The sequence below is a fragment of the Balaenoptera borealis genome, assembly GCF_965194805.1.
Source record: "Balaenoptera borealis genome assembly, chromosome: 3".
NCBI lineage: Eukaryota > Metazoa > Chordata > Mammalia > Artiodactyla > Balaenopteridae > Balaenoptera > Balaenoptera borealis.
In genome coordinates, this window is record NC_138866.1 from 26,835,402 (window position 1) to 26,859,323 (window position 23,922).

The 23,922-nt window shown below is 42.9% G+C and overlaps 1 protein-coding gene and 1 long non-coding RNA gene across 3 annotated transcripts in view; one reads left to right on the plus strand and one right to left on the minus strand.

The window, feature by feature from the left end:
• The window catches only part of LOC309626636, a 1,318,538-nt gene that overhangs the window by 1,173,610 nt on the left and 121,006 nt on the right, over positions 1-23,922 (plus strand). The gene's annotated exons all lie outside the window — the stretch shown is intronic.
• Positions 1-23,922, minus strand: part of FLVCR2 (FLVCR choline and putative heme transporter 2) — a 64,926-nt gene that overhangs the window by 23,712 nt on the left and 17,292 nt on the right. For both annotated transcript variants that reach the window (XM_082387543.1, XM_082387542.1), the window contains exons 2-3: positions 7,728-7,869; positions 5,109-5,249 (exon numbers count right to left, since the gene is read on the minus strand). In XM_082387543.1, coding sequence (XP_082243669.1) covers positions 5,109-5,249; positions 7,728-7,869 — 283 coding nt within the window. The remainder of the gene's footprint in view (positions 1-5,108; positions 5,250-7,727; positions 7,870-23,922) is intronic.

Genomic DNA, 23,922 nt, shown 5'->3' on the forward strand with positions numbered 1-23,922 from the left:
AAAAAACAAAAAGACTGTAGGAAATGGGCAAGTTTACCAACACAACAGCATTGTGGCTGCACACAGTGTTTTGATTCACAATTACTTTAAAAGCTTTCATTTCCATCCAGGGAACTCCAATGGGAAGCAAATGTTATTACTCTTTTCTGAGGGGTGGTTCTTAGAGAGGCACACGATGGGCACAGGATGGGTGAAGGTGGTACACTCAGTAATTAGCAGAGCTGACACTAAAACTTAGACCTTATATTCCTTATGCACCAACTCTGAACTCACGGGTCCCCCAGTCAAGGCTCTTACTCCAAAACATGTCCACCCAGATCCAGCAAATACCTCCATGAAACACTATCAACTGCTTGATTCCCAACTACATGCTCTTAAGTGTTTATAATTCAGAGGAAAGTAGGAACATCATATGTACTATATAATGTACATATGCACTACATGGTTATATGTGTGTATATATAAACTGTGAACCGTTTCCCTCTTCAAAGCTCAACCTGAAACTGCATGGAAGGTGGGAGGAATTCTGGGAGGTCTCAAAGGATTTAGTTGAATTTATAGAGGGTTTTTTTGGTTGTGTGTGCATTTTTAATCTGGAGCAAAGATATAGTGGGAGAAGAAAGCAGGGATTCTTAGGTGGACTGAGTGCCAAACACTGCCTTTACATGACCTGTAACCCTTAGAGAGACGCACTACGGATGAAACCTCACCATCCCCAAGTCCCAAAGATGGCCGGTCTGTGTAGGTATAGGTCCTGCTTCTAAACCCCAGAACTCCAGACCCTCATCTCAGAAGAAAGGCCATTGGTCTGAGGACTGAATCTGAGGAAGGACATACACCACTACCACCCCTGCTAGATAGACCCAGTGGCTACTCAGTCGAGTGAGGCTGAAAACAGACCCCTGGCTCTGTCTCCAAGAGGCTCCTTTCTGCACGGGAAGGCGAAATGGTGCGGTGGTTAGGAAGATAGGCTTTGATCTCAGACAGACAGAAGTTTATATCTAAGCTCTGTTGCTTGCTAGCTGTCTAATTACGGACAAGGAGCTCAATCAGAGCCTCAGTTTTTTCAGGTATAAAATGGAGCAGTTGAACACCTAGTTCATGGGTTTCTTTTGAAGATTAAATGAGATAATGCATATGAAGCACTTCACATGGTGCCTGACACAGAGTAAAGGCTCAATAACATGTTTTCCCAAATCTGTGATTCAGCCTAAGAACCATTTCCTTGTTGGCAAAGATCCCTGTCACCAAGTCTAATTCTATACCACAAAAATAAGGCTTGTGGTTCTCTGACTATAATGAAATGTGTACAAACAACCAGATTAGTTTAACTCCTCACTGGGATCACCTCAGGCCTTTGAGAAAAATGTTAATAAATTCTATCTATACACAACCGAGTCAAATGCTTCCAGAGGCACAGAAGTGAACTGTTTTTCTAGTTTAGCACCGTCTCAATTTAATGGCAATTTACTTCCACCCTGTTTCTCTCTCCTCTTCTTCTGGGACTCCTGTTAGGCATGTGTTGGTATGCTTGATGGTTTCCCACAGGTCTATGAGGATCTGCTCATTTTTCTTCTTTCTTTTTTCTTTCTGTTCCCCAGACAGGATAATTGCATTTGACCTATCTTCAAGTTAACTGATTCTTTTTTCTGCCAGCTCAAATCTAGTGCTGAACCTTCTAGTGAGTTTTTCATTTCAGTTATTGTATTTTCAACTCTAGAATTTATATTTGGTTCTTTTTGATTTGTCTTTCTTGATATTCCCTATTTGGTGAGACATCATTCTCTACTTTTCTTTCATTCTTTACACACTGGTTTCCTTTAGTTCTTGAATATACTTATAATAGCTGAGCTACTATCTTTTTCTGTTACGTCCAACCTCTGGGCTTCCTCAGGAACAGTTTTCTAACTATGTATGGGCCCTGCTTTCCTGTTTCTTTGCATGTCTCATATTTTTGTGTTGAAACTGGACATTTTAAATATAATGTCAACTCTAGAAATGAGATTCTCCTCTTTCCCCAGGATTTGTTACTGTTGCTGCTGTTTGTTCACTGACTTTCCTGGACTCATTTTGTAAAGTCTGTGTTCTTTGTCATGTGCAGCCACTGAGGTTTCTGCTCCACTAGCTTAGTTTTGAGCTAATGATTAGACAGGGATTTCCTTAAATACTTTAAGCCCACAAGTCTCCCACCTTTGCTGAGGACCTCTATGTGTGCATTGGGACTCGCCTGTGATGCTCCAGCAGGGTGGTGACAACTCTGCCTTAGCCCTCCCTTTCTGCTTACACAGAGCCTCAAGTTCAGCCAGAGGTGAGACTTCAGGGCTTTCTCGGGTCTTTCCTGGGCATGTGCACAACTCTGCATGTGCATGTGGATTTCTAGATTCCTAAGAATATGTCAGAGCTTTCCAAAGCCCCCTGGACATCTCATTCTCCAGATTTTCCTTTCAACATCTTTGGTCAGCCTCTTGATTACACCAACCGGTATTGCTACCTCAGGCAGCTGTGATGTTAAACAGTGATCGCTTTCAACAAATGCCCTGGAAATAGCGCTTTCCCACTGAGAAAGCTCTGAGTCAGGTCAAATATAGGCAAATCCTCTGAATGGGGCCTTTGCAGGGAACTGCCACAGAAGTCAAATAGTGACCTAGGGATGGGACTTCTGGGGGAGCTCCATAATTGTTTGGCCCCCTCCAGTGGCTGTGAGGCTGCTAGTTTTCACAGCTACCATGTCTGGGAGGCTGCTGGTTTTCAAGGCTACCACAGAGCCTGGAAGAGGGGATCGGAATAGGACAAGTTAAAATACAAAGCTTGCTACTTTACTGTTATTTAGATATTTGTCTTGAATAGATGCTCACTGGATTGTTTCAAGCCTTTGGTTAAGAACCCTGAAACAACTGATTTTGATAATGTCTGCCAGTGTTGTTCTTGTTTTCACGGAGGAACAGACGATGCAAGGTCCTCACTCCACCATTCCAGAGGTGCTAACCCATTTATTCCCTGTGTTATCACTTAACCAAATAGATTAAGGCAGAGTGTCCAGACCATAGGATTAACGCCACTCTGCCAGATTGAAGACCATATAAGCAACCAGCCGTACAAGATGGAAGGAAAAGGAGTTGCTTTGCCCCTAGAGCATGGCCCAGAGCTGAGCCACAGTGACCAGAAGCAGCACTGTTCCTGGTACATTTTGTTCTTATTTCTTGCTATCATGGGTCAGTGACCTGACCCTGCCATAAACAGCGTCCAGAACTGAAGACCGCAGCCTCTGGAATAAGGCCATTGCCCGGTTATTGCCACCATCACCACTCTCGTTCACAGAAGATATTTATTAAGCACTCATCTGCCCTGAGGTTCCAAGGTAAGCCTCAAATGCCCTGTTGTCAGATGCCGTAAGGTTTATGGTGGTCAAAGGTTGATGCACTCAAGATGTTTAACTCTAGGGAAAAGTGAAAGTTCTTAGAGGCATGGAATCCTGAGTCTGGAAGGGAACCCAAAGATCATCAGGTTTCACTATCCATCTATAGCCTGATGTTCCCCACAATATCCTCACTAAGTGGTTGGTTCCACCTACACTTGAATACCTCTCAGTGATGGGCAACTCATAATATCTTTAGCTGGCCATCCTAAGTATTGGAAACTTTCTCTTTGTTTTGTGAATGAATGCAGAGACATACTCAGAACTGAGAAGCTGGAGAGAAGGAAGAATGGAGACTAGAGGCCCTGGAGACTAACGTGGGTACCTGGGGCTATTCCAGATGAGAGGTCACCTAATCTGTGCATACGCCTGAAAAACCAGGTGTGCCTCTCTACTGTGGATGATACCACCTCTTATCTAATGCTTCAGCAGATAAACACTTTAATTCAGGTGAAGGGCATTGATAAGCCTAAAGTGAAGCCCTGGTACAATTCAAGGAAGGAGCATAGGCAATCACGGATCAGGAGTATAGGCTTTGGAGTCTGACAAATCTGTACTCGAATCCTGGCTCTGCCCTTTGAAAACTGTGTGTTCTTGAGCTATTACCTAATCTCTCTGAGTTTGTTTCCTCATCTGTTAAATGGGGAAAATTATACTATTTACCTCTCACTGGTGTGGTGAGAGTTAAATAAAATAATATATAAAAAGTCTTGGCACATAGTTAAATGCTAGTGTTGTTGTAAGATACAGTTTGGGAGCCTAGAGAAAACGTGAGGTTATAGCCAACTGGGGTTTCACTAAGAATAAGTCACGTCAACCAATCTCATTTCTTTTCTTCTTCTGGTTACCGAGCATGATATACTCTTGATTTTAATCAAACAAACTGGAGGGTTAAATGGTCAAGGGTAGGCTGGATAGCAGCAGAGCTGGGTGGATCTGTAAAGACACCTTTAATGGAATGCCCTGAGGTTCTGTCCTTGCCCCTGTCTAGAACAACATTCTCATTAAACGTTAGACTGAAGATGCAGCAAACACCTTGCTGGAAAGGCAAGCCAATACACCAGCATAAATATTGAAATTTATCTTACCAAAGCCAAGAAAATGAAATGAAAGAGGGATGTTGTCTTGCATTCAGGTAAAAAAGGAGCACTGTTCCAAGATGAAGGATTGGCTGGAGAGTGATTCATGTCACAAGACTCATATAAATATCCATCCACTCGTTCATTCAATCACTCATTTAATAACTGTTGGAGTATCTACTCCAGGCTGGCCACTGCTGAGGAATTATAAAGATAAAAAGACATAAATCCCTACTCTCAGGGAGTTCCCAGTTTAGTGGGAAAACAGACCTGGAAATAATCTTTTTTTTTTTTTAATGGTAAGTGTTAAGATGTACCAGGAACAGCACAATAAAAGAGGAAAGGTCGCCTAATACTGCTTTACAGCAGTCATACTGAGATAAGACTCGGAGGATCAGCAGGCATTTTGCCAGACAACTTGATATGGGAAGGAATGGTTGTCTAGGTAACCCAACATCAAAGACCCTGAGACAGAGCTGTCTCTTCTGGTTGACCCTAAACGATGACTTTACATATACATTTGGGATTTGGAAACAGTAAGATGCACAGACACATCAGGCCTCTCTTCTCACACTCCCAGTTCCATTACACTCCTGGACACATCTGTATCTTACCATAGGTGATGATAAGCAGCACAAAGTTGAGGTTTTTGAAGAGTCGGACGATGGAACTTAAGTATGAAGCATCAGGGGATGCCAAGGCATAGCTTAGGGATTGGGCCCTGCTGGGGGGATGTTTCGGCTTCTCCTTGAATACTGAAAGGAAAGAAACAGAGAGATCACTGCAAATCCCTATGGTCCCACCCTGCAGAGCTGATACATGGATGAGAGCTGACTCCCTCATCTGAGAAGGAACTAAGACTCCAAAAGGAAATATTAATTCTTCAGTGAAATCCTTTATAGTCTCCTCTCTTGAAGCTGCATCTCACTGTCTGTGGCTCCGTGACTGTGCCTTGGATTACTTTTTCTTAATGGCCTTTGGACGGCTGCGATCACTGGGCTTCCCAGGCAGTATTCAAGGATCAAGCAGCCGAGTAACAACCGGGGAATAACATACGGCAGAACACTGAAGAAATGCAGTAGTAACACGGGGATAGAAAGGAAGTGAGAGCTGAGGCTCTGGGATTAGTGAGCCCAGTTAAGGACTCAGCACCAGGGCTCCCCCCAAGGGGGAGGGGACTGCGCTGCCCATGCTGAGCGCAGAGCCCGGCACATGCTGTCAATCAACATTCCCTGAACAAGGGGAAGGATCTTCTTCTATTGGAAAGACCCGGAGTCCATCCCTAGTTTCTCGAAGTCTGAATCAGACATCTGCCCCATGAGAAACCAGAGAATTAACACATGCTCCTGTAGGTGTGACCACTCTGATAGGAAGGACTGGGGAGGGACAGTGGGAAAACCATTTGCTTTATGTTCTATTTTCAGTACAACTGGTACAATCCATTTGACTGCATTGATTGCGGCTCAGTTCTCTGGGGGCCAAATCAGTTTAACCAGTTGTTTGGCTAAATTGGTCCCCCAATTGGGTCCAAGTAAATAAGCACCTTGTTGTGTCCCCAGCCCCCATGAGAACACCCCCGAAAGGTCAGGAAACTGCCTCCAGCTAGAGGAAGCTCTGGAAATGAGGTTTAGTCTCTTGAAGATCAAAGGTCTCCCCCCCTCCATCCAGATAACCCTCCAGCCCTGACTTCAGAGCCCTGCTTCTTCCTTCTCCGGAAACAGTCCTGGGCAACTTCCCACCGCTGGGTACTTCTCAACCATTGTCTTGCCTGTTCACCTCCCCTTCTATAAGGGGAAAGAAATCAAGGCAAGAGGATTTTTTTAATCTCGGCAACAGCAGCTGTTTGCTCAAGGATTTGGCAACCACAAACCACAGTTTGGATAAGATTTTTCAGTTCTTTATTCAATGAGCAACCGTCTGTGCTTACTAGTAAAATACAAAGTGTAGAAATGGCCTACCTCCAGGATCTCTGCAAAGAACCAGGCCCTCATCTGCTACAAACACAAGAATTTGGAGCTGAGCACATTACAATTTGAAACTTCAAGTCTGGCCGAGATTGTTCTTTCCTGTTCTCAACCACAGCTTCAAGGCTTTTCACCTTTCCAGGAACACCAAGTTCTCCGTCCAAGAGATCCTGTGAGCTTTGAAAAGCCATCGGGTAGCCCTTCCTCAGCTTGGACCCCGGGGAGGGAATGACACAGTGAGAATAGCTGGATGAGATACATGATTATAAAACTGTTTGACTCTGGAGTTGAGGCCGGCAGGAAGGAATGAAACCTTTAACGTGTGAGGTGGAACTTTCAGATATTAGGAAGACAGCTGGTTAACTTATAAAGACAAATGACTCACTGAAAATGAAAACCTCTACTATGCTCTTTCTGAATTTATCACAGCCCGTGTGATATCGCTCAGAAGAGAAAAAAGGATGTAAATTAACCAAATATCTCAATGATTAAATATACATACATAGAATATTAATAATAATTCTCTGGGGCTGGTGGTTGGGATTAACAGGTACAAGGCTAAGTTAATGGTCATTCTTTTCTTTATGCTTTTTTGTATTTTCTAGATTTTTTTCCATAATGAGCGTATCTTATACACATTTTAAAAAAGCATTTTAAAATGTGGGCCCCAGGCATTCCCAGGTGAATGTACGAAAGTATTAGTGTTTGTGGGTCAGTCCTATTTTGTTTTCTTGTGTTCCAGAAATTTAGGGTATGGACTTAGACAAGCTTAGGCTGGAATCCAGCCTCTGCTACTTACTGTCTAATCTTGAATAATACCCTTATCTCCTCGTAAGTCACTGTTTCCTCTTGGTTAAGTGAGACTGATGCTGGTACCTCCCCTATAGGGCCATTGAGGAGTCAGTGAGATCAGGCACACTCAGCACAGGGCCTGTGACATCGTAAGTGCTCACCGGGGCTTCATCAAGGGGATCAGCAGGCTGCCCATTCATTCTAATGAGGTCATACTGGGGAACTGGTTAATTACAACTAACCTTTACTGAACAGCTAACAAAGTACACAGGACCAGCTAGCACTGAATCGGCAGCAACTACTCAGGCTAAAACATTTGAAGACCATTGGAAGCCTGGCTTCCAGTTTCTATAGATATATTTTATAGATTACATGGGACCTAGAATGCTGCTCTAGGGCCATATTCACAAGGTCCTCACCCAAGTCAGCAGGACCTCCCTGCCTCCCCAACCCCCATGAGCCTATTAATGACCTTACCGATGATGACAAGGATGAAAAGCAGAGTGGCCACACCTGCTATTATGTAGAACATGATGCTGATGTGGTAGGCAAGCTTGTCCTGGTCTTTGATGTTGGGTACCAAGACAGGAGGGACCAAGAACCCAATGGCAATTCCAAGCTATAGAAGACAGAGACAATCAATCGTTGTATCAATGGCCCAGAGGTGACAGCACACGTTTAAGAGCCTCCTAATTAGAAACATAATCCCCAACTTCCAGTCCTTCTTAAACCTCAAACAGGGATTGTTTCCCCCCTCAAGACATCAGAGAGATCTTTCTTTTGACTGACAGCTCAACTCACACACCCTTGACCACCCTCACTATCACAGATTGTGAAAACGTTTATAGCTGGGGTTCTCAATGCTGACTGGCTTTTCTCTAGCTACAAACTAATGAAGAATGGTTCCTATACTCCCATCTCTATGGTAGAGTAAAACAATGCTGGTTTTGCTTTTTGTGCCATTTAAATTCTTGATTTCACTGTATCTGTTAACCTGGAGCTGAGAGACCAGCTGAGGGGAAAATTCTACACCCTACAACCCCAAGAACTTGCATTCAGTGAGAGATAGAAGCCTAACGTTGTTACCACATTTACAAACATAGAAGCTTAAGTTCATTGTGTAAGTTAACTTTGTAATTTATAAAGCATCTGTGGTGTGAAGTCACACAACTGCATAAATTTATACACACAAGACATGGGCACATGCAAAGTGGCTATAAATACACATACAAACACAACCCAACAAACTGAAACATCTTATATCTGCGGTGCAGTTCAAACTCCAGTGACCTGACAGATAACGTGCCTTGGGTGTTTCTGAGGGCAGAAATGCCTAGATTCAGGAGTGACTAGCTGTGATAGAACTGCCCAAACCCTTCTGCCACACGAAATACCAAGGTGGAAATTTGAAAATAGTGTGAGAACACACGAAGTACCAAGGTCCAGATTGTAAGAGTGAGAGAAGCTGAGTAAGCCTTTTGTGTTAAGGTCCCATTTTTCGTTTATTGGACTTGAAAGCAACTGCAGGTAGAGAAGCAATTTGCTTTCAGCCCAACACCATTCATCAGCTGCCAATGAGCTGATCATCCTTATTGGTTTTCCAGCCTGTCAATTATAGCCACTCAGGGTGGTCACTAGTGATTCTCAGCTCTGAAATATTCTCAGAAGTCATCATCAATAGGCTCAGTGCAGGGTTGTTCCAATGTACACTGTATACAATCAACAAATCAAACTGATCTTTAAAGCATCTACTATTTGAGGAGATTGGTTCAAGATGGCTGAGTAGAAGGACGTGTGCTCACTCCCTCTTGCAAGAGCACAGGAATCACAACGAACTGCTGAACAATCAACAGGAAGACAATGGAACTCACGAAAAAAGATACCCCACATCCAAAGACAAAGGAGAAGTTACAATGAGATGGTAGGAGGGGCACAATCACAATAAAATTAAATCCCATAACCGCTGGGTGGGCGACTCAAAAACTGGAGAACAATTATACCACAGAAGTCCACCCACTGGAGTGAAGGTTCTGAGCCCCACGTCAGGCTTCCCAACATGGTGGTCTGGCAATGGGAGGAGGAATTCCGGATTCAGACTTTAAAGGCTAGCGGGATTTGATTGCAGGACTTCGACAGGACTGGCGGAAACAGAGACTCCACTCTTGCAGGGCACACACTAAGTCATGTGCACATAAGGACCCAGGGCAAAGGAGCAGTGACCCATAGGAGACTGAACCAGACCTATCTGCTAGTGTTGGAGGGTCTCCTGCAGAGGCGGGGGACAGGTGTGGCTCACCACAGGGACAAGGACACTGGCAGCAGAAGTTCTGGGAAGTACTCCTTGGCATGAGCCCTCCCAGAGTCCCTCATTCACCCTACCAAAGAGCCTGGAGGCTCCAGGGCTGGGTCGTCTCAGGCCAAACAACCAACAGGGAGGTAACTCAGCCCCACTCATCAGCAGACAAGCAGATTAAACTATTACTGAGCCCTGCCCACCAGAGCAACACCCAGCTCTATGCACCACCAGTCCCTCCCATCAGGAAGCATGCACAAGCCTCTTAGATAGCCTCATCCACCAGAGGGCAGACAGCAGAAGCAAGAAAAACTACAATCCTGCAGCCTGTAGAACAAAAACCACATTCACAGAAAGATACACAAAATGAAAAGACAGAGGACTATGTACCAGTTGAAGGAACAAGATAAAGCCCCAGAAAAACAACTAAATGAAGTGGAGATAGGCAACCTTCTAGAAAAAGAATTCAGAATAATGATAGTGAAGATGATCCAGGACCTCAGAAAAAGAATGGAGGCAAAGATCAAAAAGATGCAAGAAATGTTTCACAAACACCTAGAGGAATTAAAGAACAAATACCTAGAAGAATTAAAGAACAAATAAACAGAGATGATAATACTATAACTGAAATGAAAAATACACTAGAAAGAATCCAGAGCAGAATAATTGAGGCAGAAGAACAGATAAGTGACTTGGAAGACAGAATGGTGGAATTCACTGCCACAGAACAGAATTTTAAAAAAAGAGTGAAAAGAAATGAAGACAGCCTAAGAGACCTCTGGGACAACATTAAACACACCAACATTCGCATTAGAGAGGTCCCAGAAGGAGAAGAGAGAGAGAAAGGAACCAAGAAAATATTTGAAGAGATTATAGTCGAAAACCTCCCTAACGTGGGAAAGGGAACAGTCACCCAAGTCCAGGAAGCGCAGAGAGTCCCAGGCCAGATAAACTCAAGGAGAAACATGCTGAGACACATAGTAATCAAATTGACAAAAATTAAAGACAAAGAAAAATTATTAAAAGCAACAAGGGAAAAATGACAAATAACATACAAGGGAACTACCATAAGGTTAACAGCGGATTTCTCAGCAGAAACTCTACAAGCCAGAAGGGAGTGGCACCAGATATTTAAAGCAATGAAACGGAAGACCTACGAACAAGATTACTCTACCCCCCAAGGATCTCATTCAGCTCCAACAGAGAAATCAAAAGCTTTTTAGACAAGCAAAAGCTAAGAGAATTTAGCACCACCAAACCAGCTCTACAACAAATGCTAAAGGAACTTCTCTAAGTGGGAAACACAAGAGAAGAAAAGGACCTACAAAAACAAACCCAAAACAATTAAGAAAAAGGTAACAGGAACAAACATATTGATAATTACCTTAAATGTGAATGGATTAAATGCCCCAACCAAAAGACACAGATTCACTGAATGGATACAAAACAAGACCCATATACATGCTGTCTACAAGAGATCCACTTCCTACCTAGGGACACATACAGACTGAAAGTGAGGGGATGGAAAAAGATATTCCATGCAAATGGAAATCAAAAGAAAGCTGGAGTAGCAATACTCATATCAGATAAAATAGACTTTAAAATAAAGAATGTTACAAGAGACAAGGAAGGACACTACACAATGATCAAGGGATCAATCCAAGAAGAAGATATAACAATTATAAATATATATGCACCCAACATAGGAGCACCTCAATACAGAAGGCAAATGCTAACAGCTATAAAAGAGGAAATCAACAGTAACACAATAATACTGGGGGACTTTAACACCTCACTTACACCAATGGACAGATAATCCAGACAGAAAATTAATAAGGAAACACAAGCTTTAAATGACACAATAGACCAGATAGATTTAATTGATATTTATAGGGTATTCCATCCCAAAACAGCAGATTACACTTTCTTCTCAAGTGTGCACAGAACATTCTCCAGGATAGATCACATCTTGGGTCACAAATCAAGCCTCAATAAATTTAAGAAAATTGAAATCATATCAAGCATCTTTTCTGAACAAAACACTATGAGATTAGAAAACAACTGCAGGGAAAAAAGCGTAAAAAACACAAACACATGGAGGCTAAACAATACGTTAGTAAATAACCAAGAGATCACTGAAGAAATCAAAGAGGAAATCAAAAAATACCTAGAGACAAATGACAATGAAAACACGATGATCCAAAACCTACGGGATGCAGCAAAAGCAGTTCTAAGAGGGAAGTTTATAACAATACAAGCCTACCTCAAGAAACAAGGAAAATCTCAAATAAACAATCTAACCTTGCACCTAAAGGAACTAGAGAAAGAAGAACAAACAAAACCCAAAGTTAGTAGAAGGAAAGAAATCACGAAGATCAGAGCAGAAATAAATGAAATAGAAACAAAGAAAACAATAGCAAAGATCAATAAAACTAAAAGCTGGTTCTTTGAGAAGATAAACAAAATTGATAAACCTTTAGCCAGACTCATCAAGAAAATGAGGGAGAGGACTCAAATCAATAAAATTAGAAATGAAAAAGGAGAAGTTACAACAGACACCGCAGAAATACAAAGCATCCTAAGAGACTACTACAAGCAACTCTATGCCAATAAAATGGACAACCTGGAAGAAATGGACAAATTCTTAGAAATGCACAACCTTCAGAGACTGAACCAGGAAGAAATAGAAAATATGAACAGGCCAGTCACAAGCACTGAAATTCAAACTGTGATTAAAAATCTTCCAACAAACAAAAGCCCAAGACCAGATGGCTTCACAGGCCAATTCTATCAAACATTTAGAGAAGAGCTAACACTTATCCTTCTCAAACTCTTCCAAAATATAGCAGAGGGAGGAACACTCCCAAACTCATACTATGAGGCCACCATCACCCTGATACCAAAACCAGACAAAGATGTCACAAAGAAAGAAAACTACAGGCCAATATCACTAATGAACATAGATGCAAAAATCCTCAACAAAATACTAGCAACAGAATCCAACAGCACATTAAAAGGATCATTCACCATGATCAACTGGGGTTTATCCCAGGAATGCAAGGATTCTTCAATATATGCAAATCAATCAATGTGATAAACCATATTAACAAATGGAAGGAGAAAAACCATATAATCATCTCAATAGATGCAGAAAAAGCTTTTGACAAAATTCAACACCCATTTATGATAAAAACCCTCCAGAAAGCAGGCATAGAGGGAACTTACCTCAACATAATAAAGGCCATATATGACAAACCCACGGCCAACATCGTTCTCAATGGTGAAAAACTGAAACCATTTCCTCTAAGATCAGGAACACGACAAGGTTGGCCACTTTCACCACTATTATTCAACATAGTTTTGGAAGTTTTAGCCACAGCAATCAGAGAAGAAAAAGGAATCAAAGGAATCCAAGTTGGAAAAGAAGTAAAGCTGTCACTGTTTGCAGATGACATGATACTATACATAGAGAATCCTAAAGATGCCACCAGAAAACTACTAGAGCTAATCAATGAATTTGGTAAAGTAGCAGGATACAAAATTAATGCACAGAAATCTCTTGTATTCCTATACACTAATGATGAAAAATCTGGAAGAGAAATTAAGGAAACACTCCCATTTACCACTGCAACAAAAAGAATAAAATACTTAGGATTAAACCTTCCTAAGGAGACAAAAGAACTGTATGAAGAAAACTATAAGACCCTGATGAAAGAAATTAAATATGATACAAACAGATGGAGAGATATACCATGTTCTTGGATTGGAAGAATCAACATTGTGAAAATGACTATACTACCCAAAGCAATCTACAGATTCAATGCAATCCCTATCAAACTACCAATGGCATTTTTCACCCAACTAGAACAAAAAAATTTCACAATTTGTATGGAAATACAAAAGACCCTGAATAGCCAAAGCAATCCTAAGAAAGAAAAACGGAGCTGGAGGAATCAGGCTTCCAGACTTCAGACTATACTACAAAGCTACAGTAATTAAGACAATATGGTACTGGCACAAAAACAGAAATATAGATCAATGGAACAGGATAGAAAGCCCAGAGATAAACCCACACACATATGGTCACCTTATTTTTGATAAAGGAGGCAAGAATATACAATGGAGAAAAGACAGCCTCTTCAGTAAGTGGTGCTGGGAAAACTGGACAACTACATGTAAAAGAATGAAATTAGAACACTCCCTAACACCATACACAAAATAAACTCAAAATGGATTAAAGACCTAAATGTAAGGCCAGACACTATAAAACTCTTAGAGGAAAACATAGGCAGAACACTCTATGACATAAATCACAGCAAGATCCTTTTTGACCCACCTCCTAGAGAAATGGAAATAAAAACAAAAATAAACAAATGGGACCTAATGAAACTTAAAAGTTTTTGCACAGCAAAGGAAACCATAAACAAGACAAAAAGACAACCCTCAGAATGGGAGAAAATATTTGCAAATGAAGCAACTGACAAAGGATTAATCTCCAAAATTTACAAGCAGCTCATGCAACTCAATATCAAAAAAAACAAACAACACAATCCAAAAATGGGCAGAAGACCTAAATCGACATTTCTCCAAAGATATACAGATTGCTAACAAACACATGAAAGGATGCTCAACATCACTAATCATTAGAGAAATGCAAGTCAAAACTACAATGAGCTATCAACTCACACCAGTCAGAATGGCCATCATCAAAAAATCTACAAATAATCAATGCTGGAGAGGGTGTGGAGAAAAGGGAACCCTCTTGCACTGTTGGTGGGACTGTAAGTTGATACAGCCACTATGGAGAACAGTATGGAGGTTCCTTAAAAAACTAAAAATAGAACTACCATATGACCCAGCAATCCCTCTACTGGGCATATACCCTGAGAAAACCATAATTCAAAAAGAGTCATGTACCACTGTGTTCACTGCAGCTCTATTTACAATAGCCAGGACATGGAAGCAACCTAAGTGTCCATCGACAGATGAATGGATAAAGAAGATGTGGCACATATATACAATGGAATATTACTCAGCCATAAAAAGAAACGAAATTGAGTTGTTTGCAGTGAGGCGGATGGACCTAGAGTCTGTCATGCAGGGTGGGGTAAGTCAGAAAGAGAAAAACAAATACCGTATGCTAAAACATATATATGGAATCTAAAAAAAAAAAAAAAAATGGTTCTGAAGAACCTGGGGGCAGGACAGGAATAAAGACACAGATGTAGAGGTTGGACTTGAGGACACAGGGAGGGGGAAGGGTGAGCTGCGACCAAGTGAGAGAGTGGCATGGACATATATACACCACCAAATGTAAAATAGATAGCTAGTGGGAAGCAGCCACATAGCACAGGGAGATGAGCTCAGTGCTTTATGACCACCTAGAAGAGTGGGGTAGGGAGGGTGGGAGGCAGACACAAGAGGGAGGAGATACGGGGATATATGTATATGTATAGCTGATTCACTTTGTTATAAAGCATAAACTAACATACCATTGTAAAGCAATTATACTCCAATAAAGTTGTTAAAAAAAAACAACAAATCTTCCAACAAAGGAAAGTCCAGGACCAGGTGGCTTAACAGGTGAATTCTATCAAACATTTAGAGAAGAGCTAACACCCATCCTTCTCAAACTCTTTCAAAAAATTGCAGAGGAAGGAACACTCCCAAACTCATTCTATGAGGCCACCATCACCCTGATACCAAAACCAGACAAAGACACTACAAAAAAAGAAAATTACAGACCAATATCACTGATGAATATAGACACAAAAATCCTCAACAAAATACTACCAAACAGAATCCAACAACACATTAAAAGGATCACACACCATGATCAAGTGGGAATTATCCCAGGGGTGCAAGGATTCTTCAATATACTGAAATCAATCAATGTGATACACCATATTAACAAACTGAAGAATAAACACCATATGATCATCTCAATAGATGCAGAAAAAGCTTTTGACAAAATTCAACACCCATTTATGATAAAAACTCTGCAGATAGTGGGCATAGAGGGAAACTACCTCAACATAATGAAGGCCATATATGACAAACCCACAGCAAACATCATTCTCAATGGTGAAAAACTGAAAGCATTTCCTCTAAGATCAGGAACAAGACAAGGATGGCCACTCTCGCCATTGTTATTCAACATAGTTTTGGAAGTCCTAGCCACGGCAATCAGAGAAGAAAAAGAAATAAAAGGAATACAAATTGGACACAAAGAAGTAAAACTGTCACTGTTTGCAGACGACATGATACTATACATACAGAATCCTAAAGATGCCACCAGAAAACTACTAGAGCTAATCAGTGAATCTGGTAAAGCTGTATGATAAAAAATTAATGCACAGAAATCTCTTGCATTCTTATACACTAACAATGAAAGATCAGAAAGAGAAATTAAGGAAACAATCCCATTCACCATTGCAACAAAAAGAATAAAATACCTAGGAATAAACCTACTTAAGGAGGTAAAAGACCTGTACTAAGAAAACTATAAGACACTGATGAAAGAAATCAAGGATGACACAAATAGATGGAGAGATATACCATGTTCTTGGATTGGAAGAATCAATATTGTGAAAATGACTATACTACCCAAAGCAATCTACAGATTCAATGCAATCCCTATCAAATTACCAATGGCATTTTTTACAGAACTAGAACAAAAAAATCTTAAAATTTATATGGAGACACAAAAGACCCCAAATAGCCAAAGCAATCTTGAGGGGAAAAAAAAAAGGATCTGGAGGAATTAGACTCCCTGACTTCAGACTATACTACAAAGCTACAGTAATCAAGACAATATGCTACCGGCAAAAAACAGAAATATAGATCAATGGAACAGGATACAAAGCCAGAGATAAAACCACGCACCTATGGTCAACTAATTTATGACAAAGGAGGCAAGGATATACAATGGAGAAAAGACAGTCTCTTCAATAAGTGGTGCTGCAAAACCTGGACAGCTACATGTAAAAAAATGATATTAGAACACTCCCTAAACCATACACAAAAATAAACTCAAAATGGATTAAAGACCTAAACGTAAGACCGGACACTATAAAACTCTTAGGGGAAAACACAGGAAGAACACTCTTTGACATGAATCACAGCAAGATCTTTTTTTTTAAATTGTTTTCTTTGTTTCTATTTCATTTATTTCTGCTCTGATCTTTATGATTTCTTTCCTTCTACTAACTTTGGGTTTTGTTTTTCTCCTTTCTCTAGTTCCTTTAGATGTAAGGTTAGATTGTTTTGAGATTTTTCTTGTTGTTGTTTTTTTTTAATTATTTATTTTTGGTTGCATTGGGTCTGTTGCCGTGCGCAGGCTTTCTCTAGTTGCAGCGAGCGAGGGCTACTCTTCGTTGCGGTGCATGGGCTTCTCATTGCGGTGGCTGCTCTTGTTGTGGAGCATGGGCTCTAGGTGAGCAGGCTTCAGTAGTTGTGGCACACGGGCTCAGTAGTTGTGGCTCGCGGACTCTAGAGCACAAGCTCAGTAGTTGTGGTGCACAGGCTTAGTTGCTCCACAGCATGTGGGATCTTCCTGGACCAGGGCTTCAACCTGTGTCCCCTGCATTGGCAGGCAGGTTCTTAACAACTGCACGACCAGGGAAGCCTTTTTCTTGTTTCTTCAGGTAGGCTTGTATTGCTATAAACTTCCCTCTTAGAACTGCTTTTGCTGCATCCCATAGGTTTTGAATCGTCGTGTTTTCATTGTCATTTGTCTCTAGGTATTTTTGATTTCCTCTTTGATCTCTTCAGTGATCTCTTGGTTATTTAGTAACATATTATTTAGCCTCCATGTGTTTGTGTTTTTTATGCTTTTTTCCCTGCAATTGTTTTCTAATCTCACAGTGTTTTGTTCAGAAAAGATGCTTGATATGATTTCAATTTTCTTAAATTTACCGAGGCTTGATTTGTGACCCAAGATGTGATCTATCTTGGAGAATGTTCCATATGCACTTGAGAAGAAAGTGTAATCTGCTGTTTTGGGGTGGAATACCCTATAAATATCAATTAAATCTATCTGGTCTATTGTGTCATTTTTTAAATTTTATTTTATTTTATTTATTTATTTATGACTGTGTTGGGTCTTAGTTCCTGTGCGAGGGCTTTCTCCAGTTGTGGCAAGTGGGGGCCACTCTTCATCGCGGTGCGCGGGCCTCCCACTATTGCGGCCTCTCTTGTCGCGGAGCACAGGCTCCAGACGCGCAGGCTCAGCAGTTGTGGCTCACGGGCCCAGCTGCTCCGCGGCATGTGGGATCTTCCGGGACCAGGGCTCGAACCCGTGTCCCCCGCATTGGCAGGCGGACTCTCAACCACTGCGCCACCAGGGAAGCCCCTATTGTGTCATTTAAAGCTTGTGTTTCCTTATTAATTTTCTGTCTGGATGAATCTGCCCATTGGTGTCAGTGAGGTATTAAAGTCCACCAGTATTATTGTGTTACTGTCGATTTCCTCCTTTATAGCTGTTAGCATTTGCCTTCTGTATTGAGGTGTTCCTATTTTGGGTGCATATATATTTATAATTGTTACATCTTCTTCTTGGATTGATCCTTTGATCGTTATGTAGTGTCCTTCCTTGTCTCTTGTAACATTCTTTATTTTAAAGTCTATTTTATCTGATATGAGTATTGCTACTCCAGCTTTCTTTTGATTTCCATTTGCATGGAATATCTTTTTCCATCCCCTCACTTTCTTTGTATGTGTCCCTAGGTCGGAAGTGGGTCTCTTGTAGACAGCATATATATGGATCTTGTTTTTGTATCCATTCAGTGAATCTGTGTCTTTTGGTTGGAGCATTTAATCCATTCACATTTAAGGTAATTATCGATATGTTTGTTCCTGTTACCTTTTTCTTAATTGTTTTGGGTTTGTTTTTGTAGGTCCCTTCTTCTCTTGTGTTTTGTAGGTCCCTTTCTTCTCTTCACTTAGAGAAGTTCCTTTAGCATTTGTTGTAGAGCTGGTTTGGTGGTGCTGAATTCTCTTAGCTTTTGCTTGTCTATAAAGCTTTTGATTTCTCTGTCAAATCTGAATGAGATCCTTGCCGGGCAGAGTACCCTTGGTTGTAGGTTTTTCCCTCTCATCACTTCAAATATATCGACACCATCCCACAGTGACTTTTCTCCAGGAGGAAATCGGCTTTGGCAGTACTTTCATGCCCAGTGTGGAAACCAAAACATAGGGATTGGACTGTAAGCTGCTGCCTCTTCTGTTTTTTTCAGGGCATATTTTTTCCTACTTCTTGAGAGCCGTGTTCAGTGAGCGTGCACAGCTCTATACCCAGCTCCTAGTTCCTGAGTCTGTCCCTTAGCAGGAACTCAGTCATGTTGGCTGGCTGGACAGACGGACAGATGGACGTTGGTGGAAGGTCTTGTCTACACAAAGCTGGCAGAAACACACAGGTCTGCCCACTAGGGACCACATTCTTTCTACAAACCACATTGTACTCTCAGTGGTAAGGGCAGAAAATGGGTACACGGGGGACTGGGAAGATGGCAGAATGGCCGACTAGTTTTTGAGCATCTACTAGGCATTGGGTATCTAATAGAGTTTATCTTTTTCATTTAGCCCATGAACTTTTACAACAAAGACAAAAATGAGAAAAACAGGGGGTGGGCACCCAGCCAGCCCGTGGGCACACAGGCAGGTAGCAGAAGAGCTGGGCTCCTAAACCAGTTCTGTCTGACTCCAGGCCCCAGCTCACCTCCTGCCTACCAGGAAATGCTGCTGGTGTGACACTAGTCAACACAGAAGCCTGTATTTTCACTCCTTTGAGTTCGGTCTGGCATTTGATAGGACACCACCAGGGTAAAAACCAGAGACCCGCAGCCCAAGTCAGGACAAGAATAATTTAAAGAGTTGACGGAATGCTGCTCCCAAGGGTGGGATCCATACCTTTCCCACACTCACAAAAAACCAAAGACCCAGACTGTGAATGTAAAGGATTAAAAATCACCGCTAACTGGTTTTGACTTGCCTTATGCCCCAGCATTTGTTCTGTAGTTTTATCCTCCTCAACAAAATACAGTCAGGGGCAAAATACACAATACACAGACAGTTTCCGCTCTTCAGAGCCTATGAGCCTAATCACAATGGTTCACTTCACCCCAAAAGAAGATGTTTTACCAAAATGGGGTGAATAAAGGCTGGAGAGGCAGACTGGGATACTCAATTTTTGTTTTCGATTTGATTTTTGCCCTTTTTGCAAACTCAAGGGTGATATCTAAACACTGTTGCAATAGCAGTGGTCACGAGCACTTCCAGAGCAAATGTCACAGTTAAAAACATGCCTGTGCAGCCTGAGGGCTTCAGGTGACAGGAAGAAGCCATACTCTGTGTCATGCATCACTTGTCATTCCAGCTCATGCACTTGGCAGAGCCAAAATAAACCCAGAAACCACTAGGCTGCATCTGGGGTAAGATGCCCACACTTGACCCACAACACAACACAACACGTGTTATGTTGGCTCTGAGATCCACAGAACTACTGTCCCCATCACCATCCATGTGGGGCACCCCTGCAAAGCCCCAAGTCACAACTGAACCCAGGCACAATCAGAATCCAGGCACAAAGCTGCCCTCCCAGTGCTGCCTGGTCATGAACATGCCCAGACCATCAAAGGAAGACCCTTGGGCTTTCACAAAAGGCAGGGAGCTCTGTGTCAACACCATGGTGAGGGTGTAGTCCACTGGAACAAGGACACACCACTGGTCCCCATCTGAATCCTCTTCCAGGGTCCCAGGCACCTCATCCTCCACACCCAGGTATTGGCCAGGAGGATCCTGCTCACCTTGGTAGGAGACAACCACATCAGCAAGCAGGTTCTCACCCGCCCAACCTCATTCCTCCTCGGCCCATTCCTGCCCCAGGCATACCTGCTGATCAGAGAAAGATGGGCCCACTCTCAGCCCCATGGCTGGGTCCCCATTGTCTCATTCCTTCCCCCTGGGCACAGTCACCCGATCAGGGTGGCATGTCTCTTGGATTTCAGGGCTCCCAACAGCTGGCTTTCTGGCGTCAAGGGTCAAAAATGTCCCCTTACTGGGTCAGCAGCTTTCCCTGCAGCAAAGCTCCTGGGCTTGAAGGCTTGCTTCAAACTTGGTCTCCTTATGACCTAATCGGGGGGTCATCATGCTCCTCAAGGAGCTCACACCCATGTGGTTCATTTTAACAGTGAACATTGTTCATTTTGAAGTGAACCCCTCCCCCTTCCTCCTTTCCACCCCAACATCCCTCAGACACGTCATCACTCTACACAGTGGTTAAGGCCTAGGGCTCCAAGGTCAGAAAGGTCTGTGTTCACATACCAGCTCTGCCAGTTAGGAGATGTCTGGCATTGGCAAGTTAATTCCCCTCTTTGTGCCTGTTTCCTAATCCACAAAGGAAGGTACTGCCTAGTTCATACCCTCTAGCTCAGGGGGTTGCTCTGACGCCTAGTGAGCCCATTTGAATGGACTACTCTGCAGAATGCTTTACACCAGGGGGGCTCGCTCCTCTTCTGCAAGCCTGGCTCTCCCACCCCGCACACTCTCCCACAGCAATGGCGACAGGCAGGTGGGGAGAGGCCACTGGGACAAACAAGACGTGCTTGGTTGACCGATGGCAGCCGCATAGACACCTCCCCTGGCTCTCCTCCTCATCCTTCTCTGCTCCTTCTCTCTGCCCTTTCTCATCTCTCAGCCCCCTGGCCTCTGCCCTCTCACATCCACGCTGTCCCGACCCTCCTCCACTGTCCTTGGACGTCCACATTGCATCGGCTCCCCGCCCCCTTTCAGATGATGTGACCTCTCCCCCACCAGCCTGAATAGCGTGTTCAGGGGCACCTTCCTCGTTGCTGCTCTGACCACACGGTCCTGCTCAAGGACCCTCAAGGAGCCAGCCCTCTCCCAGGGAGGACCACATCCACACCCCTCAGCCTGCTGTTCTTAGCTTTCTTCACCTCCCGTCCCATCTCCATCTGCTTCCCTGGATGTCCCCAGACGGGATGATTCACAAGTCCAACCTTTCATTGTCTGGTCTCAGCCTTTATCCCAGCAGATTCATTGTTTGCAAAGATCTCCCTACTTGAGTCTTTTAGAGCCCATCTCACCCTCAGTTCCTTCACTGAGTTTTCCTTGGTCATGCTAGTGAGGCTTGATCTCCTTGCCCTAACTCCTCTAATCCTTTGGTTTTCAACCTTATTTGTGACACTAGTCTGGTGCCTGGTAAACACAACAGGAGTTTACTCGATAAATGGGTACCGAATGAACGGGCTGCAGTTAAATGGCATGTCAGGAAAACATCACTTCCCTTCCAGATTAGCCATGAGTCCAGACCTGGGGAAAGATGTGGTTGGAAATTTGAATCTAGACAAGACTCTCAGAGAAAGTATGCTATTTAAAAAAACATCGTTGGGGGTTGTTTTAAAATCAACACCACATGAAAGATAAATTTGGGTTCAATCTAGATTTCCACACACCAGGTTTGCTCAAAGCTGATCAACCCCTATGAGCAACCTTAAGCACACAGCAGGATGCCACCCTCACAAGGGTGTTTTTACGTGATGGGTGACCACATACAGGTGTGTATCTATACATGTCTATATACACTAGCAATGATCTTAATGATCTAAAGATTAATCAGACGCTAAGTGTCACAGAGTACAACAGTTGAGGAAAACTTAGCTACATAGACAAATGTATGAAAATGTTACTACATAAAGGGTCATTTAAGTCCATGCAGAATTTATGGGCATTAAAATGTGCTACAATTATACTATGTCTAATTTCCATCTCATACAAAACGCGCCCACCCTCTCCTGGGGCTGCGTGTCTGGACACTGGTACCTCAGGCGTGGCCATCGGGGCCACCAGCAGGGAGGCCACCACTACAACCTGTCTCCCAGGACCACGTCCACGTGGGAATTATACACAGCGCTCGCAAGTGACTTCAACACTCACGGCCCATCCCTACGCCCTGCTGTGCGCATTTAAACACCACGAAGTGGTGCTGCTAGGCAAGTCTGCACACTCGCTACATAGTTCTGCTCCTATTAATACCTCTCTCTCCTCTTGGCCAGTGCCAAGTAAACTTAGACGTGTGTTTACACCTCAGTGAAAACACTACACCTCAGTGATCGAAGAATAACTAATTTGGGTAAAATGATGCACAAAGGTTCCAGGATCCCCAATGTGGGTCTCCGTTAGAGTGAAGGCACGTGGCAGGAAAGCCAACTTTGGATGTGGGGGAGGCTCAGAGGGCGGTCCTGGGTCTGAGTCTTGGATGCCCCAGAAAGAAGCAAGGAGAGCGAGGTGGCTGCTGGGCACTGAAACACTGAACTTGAACAACAGTTTAATCATGAGGACAAGCTCCCAGCCACCCAGGACCACCAGGCAGCGTCTAGGAACACATCACAGTCAGCAATCACGTGCACGCAAAGCCTGCTCACATGACTGTATTTTTGAAATTCCCAAATCCAACCCCTTTGCCTTCTTCTAAAAAGGCCAACTCAGGATTAAGGAGGCAGCAGACCTTCAGGAACAAAAACAGTCCCACTGACTTGGGGGCAAATCGCCCATGAAAGAGCTTTATGGATTTAAAAGGCTAGGCTTAGGCTCCTAAGAACTTGGGAAGCAGGGTCACAGCTGGTTGACTCTAGACTTTCTTAGAGTCCCTCCCCAATCACAGGGTTTGTCTTCAAATCTGTGATTGTGCTGGTGGCTTATATAACCTCAGCATTCTTGGATTTCCTCAGTCCTTCGGGGGAAAGAGGTTAGGAAAAGGCAAGAAGAGCACTAGTGAAATCAGGACAGCCTGTAATCACTGCTTCCCAGGGAAGGTAAGAATAGTGATCATGGCTGATCCATTGTGCTCGCCACACCACAGTTACTGGCCTAGGCACTATTAAGCGCTATACATATAGACACACTCTTTTAATCCCTATTTTAAAATGGAGAAAACTGGCCTTTAAGTAGCTTGCCCAGGGTCATAGAACAGCAAGTGTTCTATGCTGGGCTTCAAGTTCAGGCCACGGGTACTAGAGTTTGAACCATTAACCATTTGGCTGAATGCTCAGGTCTTGGCTGTTATTCAAACTAGAAGGAAGGAAACTAATACATAATGAGCACCTACTGTGTGCTAGGCAGTTGCTAAATGATTTTTCACATTATTTCATTTAATCCCTTTCAACAACCCCCTAAAGTTGTTAGGATTATCTCTGGTTTGGTTTTTACAGATGAGAAAACTGTAACTTGCCCAAGTTCACCCAGCTTCTAATGGCAGAACTGAGATTCAAGCCCATGGCAATCGGACTCCAAACCCCTTGATGAAACAGGTGAACTTCACGGAAGTAACTGCCTCAGAGACCTGACAATATCTCCAGTCTT